The sequence below is a fragment of the Montipora capricornis genome, chromosome 10 (assembly GCF_036669925.1).
Source record: "Montipora capricornis isolate CH-2021 chromosome 10, ASM3666992v2, whole genome shotgun sequence".
NCBI lineage: Eukaryota > Metazoa > Cnidaria > Anthozoa > Scleractinia > Acroporidae > Montipora > Montipora capricornis.
The window spans coordinates 51,951,056-51,965,173 of NC_090892.1; the positions used below are offsets into that span (position 1 = coordinate 51,951,056).

At 40.4% G+C, this 14,118-nt stretch overlaps 1 protein-coding gene and 1 long non-coding RNA gene across 2 annotated transcripts in view; one reads left to right on the forward strand and one right to left on the reverse strand.

The window, feature by feature from the left end:
- Window positions 1-6,485, forward strand: part of LOC138019880 (uncharacterized) — a 29,673-nt gene extending 23,188 nt beyond the window's left edge. The window contains exons 2-3 of the long non-coding RNA XR_011126256.1: window positions 4,732-4,921; window positions 6,352-6,485. This is a non-coding gene — a long non-coding RNA (uncharacterized lncRNA). The remainder of the gene's footprint in view (window positions 1-4,731; window positions 4,922-6,351) is intronic.
- LOC138019878 (sodium- and chloride-dependent transporter XTRP3A-like) overlaps window positions 1-14,118 on the reverse strand; it is a 38,727-nt gene that overhangs the window by 1,647 nt on the left and 22,962 nt on the right. The window contains exons 4-13 of the mRNA XM_068866828.1: window positions 11,882-11,935; window positions 8,868-9,313; window positions 6,533-7,011; window positions 6,347-6,457; window positions 5,689-5,898; window positions 3,514-3,714; window positions 2,330-2,531; window positions 2,092-2,251; window positions 1,813-1,975; window positions 1-1,155 (exon numbers count right to left, since the gene is read on the reverse strand). The exon at window positions 1-1,155 is cut by the window's left edge and continues 1,647 nt beyond it. Of these exons, the coding sequence (XP_068722929.1) occupies window positions 745-1,155; window positions 1,813-1,975; window positions 2,092-2,251; window positions 2,330-2,531; window positions 3,514-3,714; window positions 5,689-5,898; window positions 6,347-6,457; window positions 6,533-7,011; window positions 8,868-9,313; window positions 11,882-11,935 (2,437 nt within the window). The 3' untranslated portion in view covers window positions 1-744. The remainder of the gene's footprint in view (window positions 1,156-1,812; window positions 1,976-2,091; window positions 2,252-2,329; window positions 2,532-3,513; window positions 3,715-5,688; window positions 5,899-6,346; window positions 6,458-6,532; window positions 7,012-8,867; window positions 9,314-11,881; window positions 11,936-14,118) is intronic.

Genomic DNA, 14,118 nt, shown 5'->3' on the forward strand with positions numbered 1-14,118 from the left:
TGTCTCAAGAATGGACACTAACAGTTAACAAGGGAACTTCAATATGCAATCTGTTTACACGATCGATGAAATAAACTGCTTAACGTTTACAAAGCTTCGTTTAAACTAATCCTTTTGGAAAATAACAGAATAACCAGCTAGGCCGTTAAAACCTTCCCTTATTCTCGTAGTCTTCTAAAAATTGTAGAAAAATGTACTCAGTACTAAAACAATGCGCACACGTTGCAGCGCTAACATTAAAAAATGTTTCATTAAGTAAAGTCTTACTTTACTTAATGAACGTAAAAAAAATTGAAAGCAGTAAGCTTTTGTTCTCCGACAATTTCCATAGAAAATAATACGTGAGAGTTTTCAAAAGTACTGTGTCAAGTTTGCAGAGAAATAACAGGAAACGTTTAAGTTTTCGGAAATAGATGACTGGCCTTATCTTTCGTTTTACTCAGCAGTTGCATGGCAACGTGACACCTTACTTGGGTCATCTATTTATCTTCCGATGATGCAATATTTGACTCCTAACCTTTCGCTTTTGGCCTCCTTTTAAGATCAGTTTTATTTTACCAGTAGCGTTTGTTTAAACGACAGTTGAGATACAATAACGTTACAAAGTGGCGGGAAGGGAGGAGCGAAGAGTACTTCCAGAGTAATTACTCGTTGCCGACTGACACAAGAAAACGAGCATATTCTGATTTTGCAGCAATATCATGCCATAATTGTTTTTCCGGCTTAAATTAACAAATCTAAATGTTAAACAAACATTGCAGCACCGTTATGCTGGTTTACCAGTTGATATACCTGTCCATTAGCGGTTATCACTCTGTTTAGCGGTCCATTTTTATTCGTTTCCGAAGAAGATTCCGCTGCTAAGTTCTCTTCGAGTCGAAATTTTCTTCTGGCCAAGCTCAATTTTCTCATTTTCTTGGTCTTTTTTGGCCTGTTGTTATCATCGTGCAGAGGTTGTCGCTCAGAGGAGTTTAAGTCATTCATATTGAAGCGATCGTCTTCTAATACCACGGCCGGAAGTTCGGGTGTTCTCATGTGTATAACCCGGAAGTAACGTAAAAGTGCCACCGCAGGGATGAAGAAAATGGCCACAAGGGTCAAACATATCGCTAGGAACTTGCCCCAGGGGGGGTAAGGAGTCGGCACTGTTTCACCCTGAAAATCAAAACAAAATGTCTGGTTATCACTTAATTGCACGAACCTATGACTAGGGATATACAGTTCCTTCCTAATGCTTGACGGATCGCTTTGTCAAACATAGTTGTCAAGTGAAGGCATTGTGTACTTTATCATTACACTCAGTTGCGCATGTGCACCAGTAGTTTACCAAGAACCACGCAAAAACGGGTGAAGGTCGAGGCAAGGAAAATAATTGTTATCGTTTGCGTTGAAAAAGACCCTGACTTTTTTGATGTGATCATTGTTATTTGTAGTTTGCTATTTTCAGCATTAACTGAATTGTTCACGGATGCACTTTCGGGTGAGACGAAGTCGGAGACGTTGCGCATGGGATTAATTTACTTTAAAATACTCGGCGAGGGGGGCGTTTTTATTCATGACTGTCTACACAAACGATATCCCAAAAGAAAGATATTTGATTCAGGGGATCCTGATGTTGGACGTCACTCTTGAGAAACCATCCAAAAAACGACGAAAGAAAAGATTTTTTTTTTGCCTTTCTTGGCTCTGATTCGAGATGAGAATGACCATATAAGAAGCTATCAGTTTAAAAGCCCTATTTTACGTCGCCAACACCAAAATGTTCACCATTGTCGGGATAATCGTTATCGATATCATTCTCGTTATTCTCACCCTCTCTCCGTCCCATGTCTTGTATTGTGCTGTTTCCTTTGACATGCTTCTGATGCTCATTGCGAGAACAACGAATATAGAGACCGGAGATATGATTTTCCAACACCATTTCCAAATAAAGCGAGGTGGCTTGTTCGTCATATACTTGATGTCGTCACTAAATCTGAAAAAACGAACAATCAAATATTAGATCAGTGAAACGTTTTCACTCAAATTAGCCGTGGGTAAGACAAAGTGAACATCGACCCTTAAGGGCTATGTCATGGTTCGTCTACTTACCGATCAATGCCATAAACATACGAGATAGCGATACATTCCACCAACGCAATAATTAACAAGGAGATTCCTGAGCAGTAATCGATGAAAAGCTGCATCCAGTATTCTCCTGATCTTTGTACCAATGGCAGACTCAATAAACAGCAGACCAAGCAGAGTAGACCTGGAAAATAACGCAAATATCCTTTTTATACCAAGATGAATAGTGCATAAATGGATGAAACAAAAAAGGAACGCATACCAGATATGTATTCTTTCTTGAGTTTCGGGAAAAGTTTCTGATCAATGACGGGTGTGACCACTCCCTCCAGCATTCCAAATTCGGTGTCAATGCCGACAGTGATAAGCATGAGAAAAAACATGACAGACCACAACGATGCAAATTGCATCTTATTGATGGCTTCTGTGAAGACAATAAAGGCGAGCCCAGTGCCTGCTGGGAACTATTAAGACAAAAACACCACAATAAAATTAGTATATTGTGTTTGGGCTTCGAAATGTGTTTATGGAAAACGTTAAAAGGTCTCCCTCATCGAAAGGCAAAATATACATTTCTTTCATTCATCAGTCCTTGCACGGGCACTCATGAGCCCACTGACAAATTGGCCTGCTTCATAGTTCAGTTGGAAGAGCACTGCACCGGAATTGCAGAGGTCGTGGGCTCAAATCCCGTTGGAACCACGTAAAGTTGTTCAATTGGATAAATGCGAGGATCAATCCTTGGTTTGCACCTGACGTTATTGGCGGCCATGTTGGTGTACTGAACAACAGCGAAAGAGTCTTTTGGGAATTTGGCGCTATTAGGGAGCTTAAGCACGCGCGTTTTTGAGACGTGGACGGCCACCGGAAGAGACCAATTCGCGTTCCAGGACAGTTGTGTCTCCCAGCTTTTGTATTGTACACCAACATGGCCGTTTAATCACGTGAGTGCAAACCAAGAATTCCACCTATGTAGCACGATTGTTGGTTCTTAACGGGCGCATTACATTGGGGTGGGGGTTGGGTCCGAACCTTTTTCCTTCGCGAGTGCGAGAAACCAGAAAGGCCGAGCCGCACGCCACTATGAATGTCTCCATTGTACACTCAGACTTACAACCAGCATGCATTTGTAAATTGCACGACGCTGATGTAGATTTCCTGGTCTTGCAATTACTACTAAGAATCTGGTTCAACGCCGCTAATTCCAAGACAAAGACGCATTTTCACGTATCTCTCAGTTTTTTCGCGCCTTTTCAGTTTTAATCGAAATGATAGCTTTGTAAAAACATAGCGCATATCTTAAAAATAATGCGATCGATAATTATCAACCGAGGCGGTTGAGTTAAGCGGTGAACCCATCGAGTGATACATCTATTTTCGTATCGACACTCTTCTTATCCAAGAATTTCTAGTGCCTATCGGCGTAATCAAATATTAAGCTTTTACCGTTAGGAATTCCGTCTTGTTACACTTGATAAGTGTCTCGTTGAGCAAATGCGACGCGTTTTGGGCAAGCTCTTGGTATAGCCCGTCGTTCATTTCCTCAAAACTTATTGGCTGACCTATACTGCTGGTACCAGTTTGGTTAAGAACGCGCAAAACCTGCTCCTTTCTTTTCATCAGACATTGTTGCATTTTGTCTTCCGCCTAAAAGAAACACCCCATAACATTAAAAGAAAAACATCTCGAAGAATCCGGATTTATATCTTAAAATTTGGACCTTCAAACTTCCAATGGATCTCAAAATCTGGAAACGGATTTGTCGTGGATTTCACTAATTGGAAGTCCATGTGAGGAAGCATTTGGTGTTCGATTGGAAATCCGAAGATCAAGATTTCAAAATCGAACGCACCCTCGAATAATATGTTGCCGACCTCTGTTCTTGCAAATAGGGGAATATGTTCGTTGAATGCTTTCTTTTCCTAGGAAATTTTATACAGGTTACATTTAAAAAAAAACGCCTGATCCCGATTGTTCGTGGTTGTTCACCCTTTTGAAAATGTGGAATATGGTAGCTACAGCATGCAAGAACGGCAGGTTTCTTTTACAGGTCACAGGTCACAGGTCATTGTTTTACTAATACAGAAAGCATCCTAAACATTCATACCTTAGGCCTAATTAGGCCTAAAGAAAGTTTTTAGGCCTAATGTTAGCTATTATGAATGTTTAGGATGCTTTCTGTATAAGGAAAACAATGACCTGTGACCTGTGACCTGTAAAAGAGACCTGCCGATGCAAGAAAGCTGGGAGCAACTGGGAGCTTAGGAAAGATTTGTAAAGGTTACAAAACAGTTTGACTGCCGGGAGCTTTCGCCTTTTGTGACACACGTTGAATGCGTTCAAAATTCAATCGACAATGATTAGTCGCTCGCAGGTAGTTTGGCTATACTCGAAAAGCCATAGGTTTGAGGCTAAGTCTGGTAGACTAAAAGTCGGATGTACATTGAGCATTCCCTTAAAGTTTATCTGTGTGCTTTTGGAGATAACGAGTCATTCACGAGAATTTAGATCTTTTAAAGTCGTTGAGGGTACAACAAGCGTAAGCTGCATCGACATTCAAACTGCCCAGTGTTCGATATTGAATAGACATTCAATGTGGTCTTGAACGTTTCATATCTTCAGGCTAGTAAGACCATCGCTAATTTGCTTTGGGTTTATCCGAAGGTATCCCAAGCTCGATGTATGACTATCTGAACTGTACATCTTGGCTTCGTCTCGGTCCCCAAACTTGGGAAAGCATATATAGAGAGGAAAGAAGAGGAACCAAAAACCGCCAAAAATCGCTCTTAATCGACCCTAACCCTAAACCTAACCAGAAACCGCACCAGAGACAGACACACAAGACTGAAGCAAGGTAAGCTATTTTGTATTTTAAATCGTAAATAGTTTTTTTTTTTTTAATTTTGAGAAAAACCGCTTTTTAAAATGAAATTCCTTACCCTTACTTTCGATGAAGCTGTTTTGTGGGTCGACAGAGAGTCAAAGTGACTTCGTAAAGAAAATTCCGGCAAGGAGTCAGTTATGAACGATGTATAACCATGAAAACTAATTTTTTCCTCCATTTTCCGGTATGCCAAATACCGGAAAATGGTTTGGGGGTACTTTTCTTCCGCAAACTACTTCTTGTGTAGAAGAAAACGAGAAGAAATTTTCACGAATACGGCAAACGCGAAAATGCCTACTTTCAAGTAGAAACGGCAAGCGGCAGCTGGCAAACGTAGAAAATGGCGGGAAAATCATAGTTACGTGGTCACTTTTGCCGTTCGCGTTTCAAGCAAACGTGATGCTACATCTCTCTATTGACAACAGAAAACCGTCGAGTGCTGCCTATGTACTAAGTACATTTTCTATTTTTGGCTGGGTTGTCCGTTGTTTTTTCTTCGGGCAACCAACCTTTTCATTTTACCAAAAACTAGCACTAGTCGCCCAGTGAACTTTCTGGTCAGTCTGGGAAGACCGGATGACGGATAATTTCGAGCTCTGCAGTAAGGCGGTGACTATTGGAGGTTTGGTTCGTCACACATTCTCTTCTCACCAACGGACCAAGGAGCAGACTACCGTGCGAGTAAGGTGGTGGAAAATATTCAAATCACCCTTACCATGAAATGTTAATCAAAGTACCTGAAACCCGATGAAACAAAACACCACAACGCTTGCGTAAATTGATGTCGCACAGTTGATGAGGCAAACCGTGATGGCGTCCTTTGTTGAATCATTTTTGATGGGATTGTAGCTGGAGAAGGCGATTAGTGACCCATAAGCCACTCCCAGAGAGTAAAAGATCTGTACAGCAGCTTCCAGCCACACGAGTGGATCTGTTAGACGATTAAACTGTGTAGAAAAAGTAAGGGAAACGAAACTGATTGACCTATTTTAGGAGGCATACTGTATCGGAAATTCTGCTTTGTTTTTGGTCGACTTTAATTAATACAATTTATTGAATTAAATTATTGTTTTGATGTATAGAGCAATTTTCAGGTTAAAAACTGTAAGCTCAATCACAACAAGTGATTTTTTTTTTGTATTTTGGTCATTCCCTTAATATGGCGGCCCGCGTTTTGAGCGAAAAGCGGTGCGTAAACGACAGAGATAATAATTGCAGTTGGCAGGCATTGAGTGATAGGGAGAATTGGCGTGAAAACCATTTTGGCAAATCCAGGATGTGGAATTACTCGCAGGTTCACGTTGTATGTATGTATGACGCGTTTGATATGGAGGAATAAATGGATGGGTTGAAGGGTTGAAACTGTTGGTTAAGTACTGTTCTTGTTATTTGTACCTCAGGGATAAAAAGCAAGGCCAGCCCCTCTTGGTATCCTTCAAGGTGAACTCCACGGAAGAAAAAGATTATCAGCAGAATCAGAGGTAATGTTGCTGTAACATATACAATCTGTAGAAATAAAACAACAAGCGCTGAGTTATCGCAGATGAGCCCGCGTTATTGCTGTTGTAGTATTAATCTTACCTTTCCTGTTATTCTAATTCCCTTCATCATACACAACCAAATGAGAATCCATGTCCCAGTTAAGCATGCGTAGAGCTTCCAGTTGATTCCACCGCTGTCCTCAATCCCTGTTGATATCTGCAAGGTCGTTCGATACCAGAAATATTTTGTCGGCGATGTATTTTCGCACTCGTCCACAGGCTTCATCATTGTGACGTTGCCGAAAGTCACTGGTTCGAGAGGGCATTCAGACCAAGGCAAAGGATTTTGAAACGATTTGAAAAAGTAAAAAACGCATCGGGCAATAATTACGTTGTAGTAGAGAGAGACTAAAAAGCACACCATCACGGAAGCGATTCCAACCCCACCCAAGTAGGGTGAAATTTCGTTCCATACTCCAACAGAGCCTTTCCGCATCCGCTGTCCAATGCAGAGTTCCATGTAATACAGTGGTATGCCCTCAAGTGCCAACATGATTCCGTATGGGATAAGAAAAGATGCTGCAAAGAAAACCCATGGCGTATTAGTTATTGGAGGGTACAGAGAAATTCCCTCGCCTTCCCACGGATTTATGCACGGTCTTTTCCAGAGAATAAAACTCCGCCGAGTTTCAAATTTGTCTTGATTTTCATATTTGATATCGAAGTTTTGGATTTGACATCGACGACGTTTTGAATTTGACATCCAGCTTTTGAGTTCGACATCGAAGTGAAAAATTTGGCAATTCACATTCGACGTTCAAGTTTCAAATTCGACATGCAAGATCACTTGAATCATGGTGCATCAAAGGAAGCGATGAATCCCGGGAAATGATTCTTCTGTTCCTTTGATGCACCATGATCTAAGTGATCTTGGATCAATGATCTTTTGTCTATGGGTTCGCAAGGCTCGGAAATTTCAAATGGCAGACGAAATTGATTGAGTAGTAACTGTTCTAAGACTAGATGGTGTGGGTCGAACATTAGTGAACAGTTAGCGGACTTAGGAAATTGTCGATATTGTTCGAATTTTGAGGGAGGCTACAATTCACTTGCTATGGGTATCCGGTCAAATCATACTCAGTCATATCGTTACACAGCGAGTTCTTTCCACAAACAGTCAGATCATTCCACTTAGAAATAACCAGATAACAAATCTTTAAAACAATTAGGGTAGACTTAACTCAAAATGGCGAACTTGAAATTCCTTTGTGCATAACAGAACAACTGTTACACCTGAAAGTTTAAATAAGGTGCCCTTTCGAAAGGAAAACTAAAGGAAAGATTTTTGCAAGAGTACCTGTATGTCGAAAAGTTCGATTACAGTCAGCGACAATAGAGTGTTTGCACTCATGTGATCGGTAACCTTTTTCTCCACCGAAACAAAGGAGAACGTTTGCATGATAATAGAGCTCAATTCCCAGAGGACTAGTTGGGTACACCAACATGGCCGCCGTTGCATTGTTTACGTACACCAACATGGCTGCCGTGACGTCACGTAAAAACACTCTAGAGAGCCTTTGTGTAAACTCATTCTGTCAAATAGACATGCATCCAGCAGGATTTTTTTGCGTTTTCATTGGATAAGAATGTTTTCTTGTCTTTTTCTAAGTGGAACGATCTGAGTCTTGTGGAAAGAATTGACTATGCTGGAACGATCTGGCCCTGGTTGCTCGAAGCATGGTTAGCGCTAGCCGGCGTTAAATACCATGGAAACCCATAAGTTTTAATACCTCTTAACCAACGGTTAGTGCTAACCAGGCTTCGAGCAACCGGCCTCTGATCGTGAACTAGGTAGACCATTTGAGGGTGCATGTGGCGGATACTCTAAGCAGTTGAGCTATGACGAGAACTTGAAAACCAAGGGACGAGGTTGGTTGAAGCAGGCCGTTTAATTCATCTCACGTTTTTATTTATGCCAGACAATGTTCTGTTTTAATACAATAACAGGGGAGTGTGGTGGCTTTGATAGTTAGCAACTATTCACCAAAGTGGAGGTGGCTAGCCACCGACACTGAGATGGATAGTTGTTTTAGTATATACTAAAACATTGAGATAATATACAGCACAAAAAATGAATTTGAATGTTTTCTTCACTTGTCACGGATGCAAATCGGCACGCCATTTTTTCCCGAGTTGCTTGGAGGAAAATAGCACAAGGATATTCGGAGTTTGAAGAGCCAATCAGCGCGCGAGTTCAACACTGTCCACTGTTTTAGTATATACTAAGAAGGGATATCAAAGAAAATTGCACATCATGTATGAGGGAGAAGAGCCTTCCCTTATTGAGGCCAGGCCACACTGGGGATAGGTGATCGAATTAACTACAGCACATTCCATTTCCCCGACCCATACCGGTAGGGTTGATGGTATCTTACCTCCGCCATTTTTATGACACAATGAGGGAAATAACCACACATTTCCAAGACCGACGGTGTAACCAATCAACGTCAAGATAAACTCTGATCTGCTTTTCCAACTTTCTCTTTTACTTCCGTGATGTCCCCTCCCGTGACGGCATTGATGATGATCATGATGATGGTTGTGATGATTGAGAGTTTGGTTCTCACTTTTGCTTGATCGATTGCTTCGTAAGCTAGATGAAAGCTGATTGGCTAAATTGCGCAGCGGTGACTTAGTGTTTAAAAATACTTCCTTTGAGTTGTCCGAACTGAGGCCTCCGGCTGAAGATGCTGCTCGTTCCATTTCTGGACTTGGAATCAAGAGACCCGATATCGGCGAGTCAGCGTTAGAGTTCATAGTACCCAAGTTGGCTGGTGAAGGGATTGCACTTCCGGAATAGGACGGGAACGAGTCTAGCGACCTAAACAATAGAAAAGAGTACTGGCCTGGACTCAAAAATGACTACGGACATCTCCTGACAATTACACGGCACAGTATTCCCAATCATCATTGGACTCACAGTGACTGGTGAATTGGATAAAGATCTTACAAGATAAAACTCTGATATAACTCGAAACATATTTTTTAAGCTTGGTGCTGATCTATTCGTATCTAAGCGCCAATAACTGATAACGGCACCCATAACATTTTGCATGCAGAATGTCGCATTACTGAATCAGCATTACTGAATCAGAATTAGTCTCCTTCGCAGCTGCTCGGGCCGAAGTCACGAGGAGCGAAGACACGCAACGCTCCTCGTGAATTCGGCCCGAGCAGCTGCGAAGGAGACTAAATCAGAACCGGATGTAATGAGCCGAGTAGGACATCTCACCTCTTCTCCAAGCAAACTTTACTCGGAAGGGTGAGATGGTCTTCTGAATCTCTATTTCCTTTTTCATGTTAAGATGATGGAGATTTTACAACGAAACTTGAAGCGATAAAAGGTGGAATTAAAGCCCCGAGAAGTGAGAAACCCAACCGTGTGCATGATCGTTGGAGGTCTTAAAAAGTATGGAACATTGATTAATTAATATATCTTTGTTTTGAATGTTTTCAAACAACATCGAAAATGCAAATCGACTGAATCATCATAGGAAACTTAGTTGACAAGTTAATTATTAATTCATGGAATTCATTTCGTATTTTTGGGGCGAAACAAGGCAAATATGAAAATCGGGAAAAACCACTGAAATTCTCGTGTTCATTTAGCACCACATGTTGCATTGGTACGAGTCAAGTTGGTGCATCTTTATCAGGGAGTGCATGCATGCAGTGCAAATTCGGTAACCAAGAGTACATGTGCTAAAGTGAAAACAAAACTTCCACGAGCCCCATTTTAAATATTCTCCAAACAGCTTAATTATTAATTTTAAAACATTGAGGTGACAGCCTATCGCAGATTTAGTTTTCTGCAACAGAACGAAGCTTACAGTGAATCAGTATAAAAAATAACACTGAGTAAAGCTAGCACGCAAGTTTTGTTTTCTTTGAGTACGCTCCATTGAATGGCAACAAGTAAAAATAGCCAATTCTTTCTAAAAACGCAGCATTGATTCTCTCTTCAAGGTAGAGTAAACGGATTCACTCTAGTGGCTGAAATGGGACGTTTGAATAAGGCTAAAATTGTAAGCTTGGCGAATATCATAGTTATTTAAATATTTGAAAGTGTACTGCCAGTGCGAGGAACCAGGGCATTTTATTTCGTTAGCTATCCGGAGGGTGCACGATAAAATTACAATGTAAGGATAGAAACGATTTCCATAACTTAATGTTGGGTTACAAAAGTTACTGAATATGCGTATAACGCCTTCCACGGTCAGAGTAAAGCGGGTTTTCTTTAATTTTCTACATGGCGGGTCAAAATTTCATTACGTTGTACTCGAGACAAATTGTGTACTTTTTTGTAGAAACTAAAACAGGTCGTTAGGTATTTCCTTGTTATCCGGTGACCAAGTGTTTTTTTCTGGGCTCGTGCAATTTTGTTCGCACTTGTGCTCATTTATTCCAAATTGCTCTTGAATTCATGAGACCGGCTCCGACAAAAACAATTGGAGCAAAGTCATGCAGTCATTTCCGAATGGAATTGCTTTAGTCGGTTTCTCGTAGGTAAAGCCACGAAGGTCTTGGCATTTTGAAAAGCATTAAAAGAGGGATATCTGCCGCCGGACAACGTGGATTTAGTTGGCGTTAAATTCCTCAGTCGATCGCTGGCTTTTGCTTATTTCTTGACCGTCTATTTTACTTGTTGGTCATATAATGGAGCCGTTATCGGATTCAAAGTGCCTATAATGGTTTGATTTTAACTTAAATTAAATGAACTACCTCCCGTGTCATAATTCCAGAAAGGAATTTCTTTGCTCTTGGAGCTTTGCTGCTTTTGGCAAAATACTCATATCAAATGCAAAGTAGGTAATTGTTGTGGAATATCTGGTGAGCTACCAAAAAGTGAGGTCTTTTTGAGTAAGGCAAATACGGACTAAAAGTGACAAACTATCAAACGGGATTTTATTGTTCAAGCACCTTTAAGCTTCCTAAAGGTTCGAAAATTGGTTTGAGAACCAAGCAAATGTTCGATTTGCTGTTTAAAGTCAATAAACACTGGTCCAACACATTCTCAAGCTGAGTAAGCTGTGTCAACGACTCGTCGGCCGTTTGTTTCTAAAGGGATATGGGAAAATTATCAAGACAGCCTTCCGGGAGTTCTTAGCAATGGAGATATTTCACCTGTTAGGCGCCTCGATACAAACTACTACGCCTTTAGCATCGACGATTATTCACGATGACATTGTAAACATGTACAAGAACTCCTTTTCCTGTTTCTGGCCCACCATTCGGCGCTAAAGTAGTTAACAAACGGGTCATCAATTTGTGAAATTTGCGCTAATGTTAACAAGCGCCAATTTCAAATCAAAGAAACACGATTTGTATCATGGTGGTGAGATTTAAGAAAAAATCACGCCTACACGCCGTTAAATTACGCAAAGCTTACCTTGCTCTTGGCTTTTCTTTTAAGACACTTGGCATTCTAGTTTTCGGTAATGTTCTATAAAACGAGACAAAAATTCCTGATGTTTCACGATATCAAGTTATTCATATAAATCGTCTGACACACTTTGGTAACAAATTAATCACCGCATCGACTACCAAAAAAAGCTTGCATGCAATAATCTATAAGTTAGGATGTAATATGCTAATTTTCGGCTTACACCCAGCAATTCTCATAATAGCCGGCGTTTGGTCTGGTTAAGCGGCTTCGTTTTTTGCAGGTGGTACTGTAAACTTTATACTAGTTTCGGATTTAAAAGAGAAAATTAGCTAAATCTGTGAACGTGTGTAAACATCCTTTAAAAAAAGTTGGTTATTTAAAACTATGTTTGATTTTAAACGCGTTAGCTATTATCGACAAGGTTGTGTTTTTTGTTTTATTTTGCATTGCGTTGCGTTTTCTTTTTTGTCGGCAGGGTATTAATTATAGCTTGGATACCCGCGCTTTATTAGTCTTGAAACCGCCAAAACAAAGTTGGGAACACTTTTAATAATCAGACATTGTTTTGGTTGTTTTACTGAGCTTTTCTATAGTTGGCGGAACGTTGTGAACATGCCAACCGAATCCGCCGATGAAGACTTTTAATAAGGGCCATTTACTCGATCCTCCATATTGATTGCCGGCAATTATTAGTACTCGACCCACTAATACAGTTTAATAAAATCGCCTTTAAGATCCAAATATCACTCTGAAGTTTATCCTCCCCATAATTACGTTGGAGCGGTTTTGGATGCAACTTCATTGTTTCTGTTTTATATGTAAATTGTGTCATTAAGGTGATTCCTCAGAAAAACAATTTTCTTGAAACTTTCCCTGAATGTTCCCTACTAATCCATGTTTAGAGAACTATAATAATAAAGATAAGTCAAGGTGCTGGCTTAAGAGATATAATGAACCAAGTTTACCCCATTCATGATGCCTGTACTGATACTAATCACACGCGTCATTTCATTGGCTCAGGGTACATTTTGCGTTAGCTAAGGTTTTTGAAGTAACACTTGAAAAACAACCTAATAGGTAGAAGGTCTAGAGCACATCGAACACTGTCTTATCTATTTTATGGAAAAATCACTCAACTTAAAACGACGTCGACTCAAAACGGTTCTCGAGCCATTGTTTTCAAGATCATAATTTACATCCCTAGGTAAGGGGTTAAGCTTTGAGTACGTTTTTTGCTATATCTTTTTTTCCCTTCCGACAAATTTTTAAAAAATGTTTTGATTTAAAAGGGATAATTTGTACACCAAAATTATGCAATAAAAAATATAGGTCACCGTGCTCGTTTAAGAGTTAAACACCATCCTTTTGTCGATTAGCGTAGATCGAAACAACAAATTTGACATGTTCTCGGAATGCGCGCGCTTATTCACGAAGAGTTATGGGTCATTCACAACTTCTCTAACGTGTTGTGAGAACTGTTTCAGCGTGTAAAATCGCCTTACGCCATATTTACAATGTTGCAAATTTGATCCAATTTCTAAATATTGCGCACCATATGCGCAGTACAGGATGCGCAGTGCAATACTGAGGAATTACCTTAAATTCTCTACCAATCTCGTGGAAGAGCCGTGGAAAAAAAGGATCCCAAGAATATACCAATACAGTTAAATTGCTCGTCAATACTCCCCAAGACCTACACCGAAGATGATTTTGAAAAACGAACCCGGTATAATTATGGCAGCTGGCGTCCGAAAGTCTCGTTAACTCTTTCCAGATGGTTCGAAAAGCCAATTATGAATCTACGATCTGCCTATTTTAGAAAGCTGGTCTTTCAACAGATTTATCAGATAGTTGTAAATTTTCCGAAATTCGCCCAGAGGTTTCGGAACTTTCGGGAAACGGGTTCTGGATACTCATGTATAATCACTTTGTCGGTTGTGTGCGATTAGGGAGCTTGAGCACGCCAAGTTTTGGAGATGGAGACGGTAACCGAACGTGAGTGAACATTTCGTATGCCAGGAAAGTTATATCTCTGATTTTTAAACTATTCTCTATTGGAGAAAAAGATATTTAGTAATGTAAATGTGGTTGCGTGAAGACAAATTAAAAGGGAAAACTGCCGTCCGCGTCGCAAAAACGTCGCGTGCTAAATTAAAACCGGTTTGATTCACAATTTCATTACCTTGGTAACGGAAAAAGGCCGCTTGGTATTCATATATTGAAACCAAGACAGCGCCGAG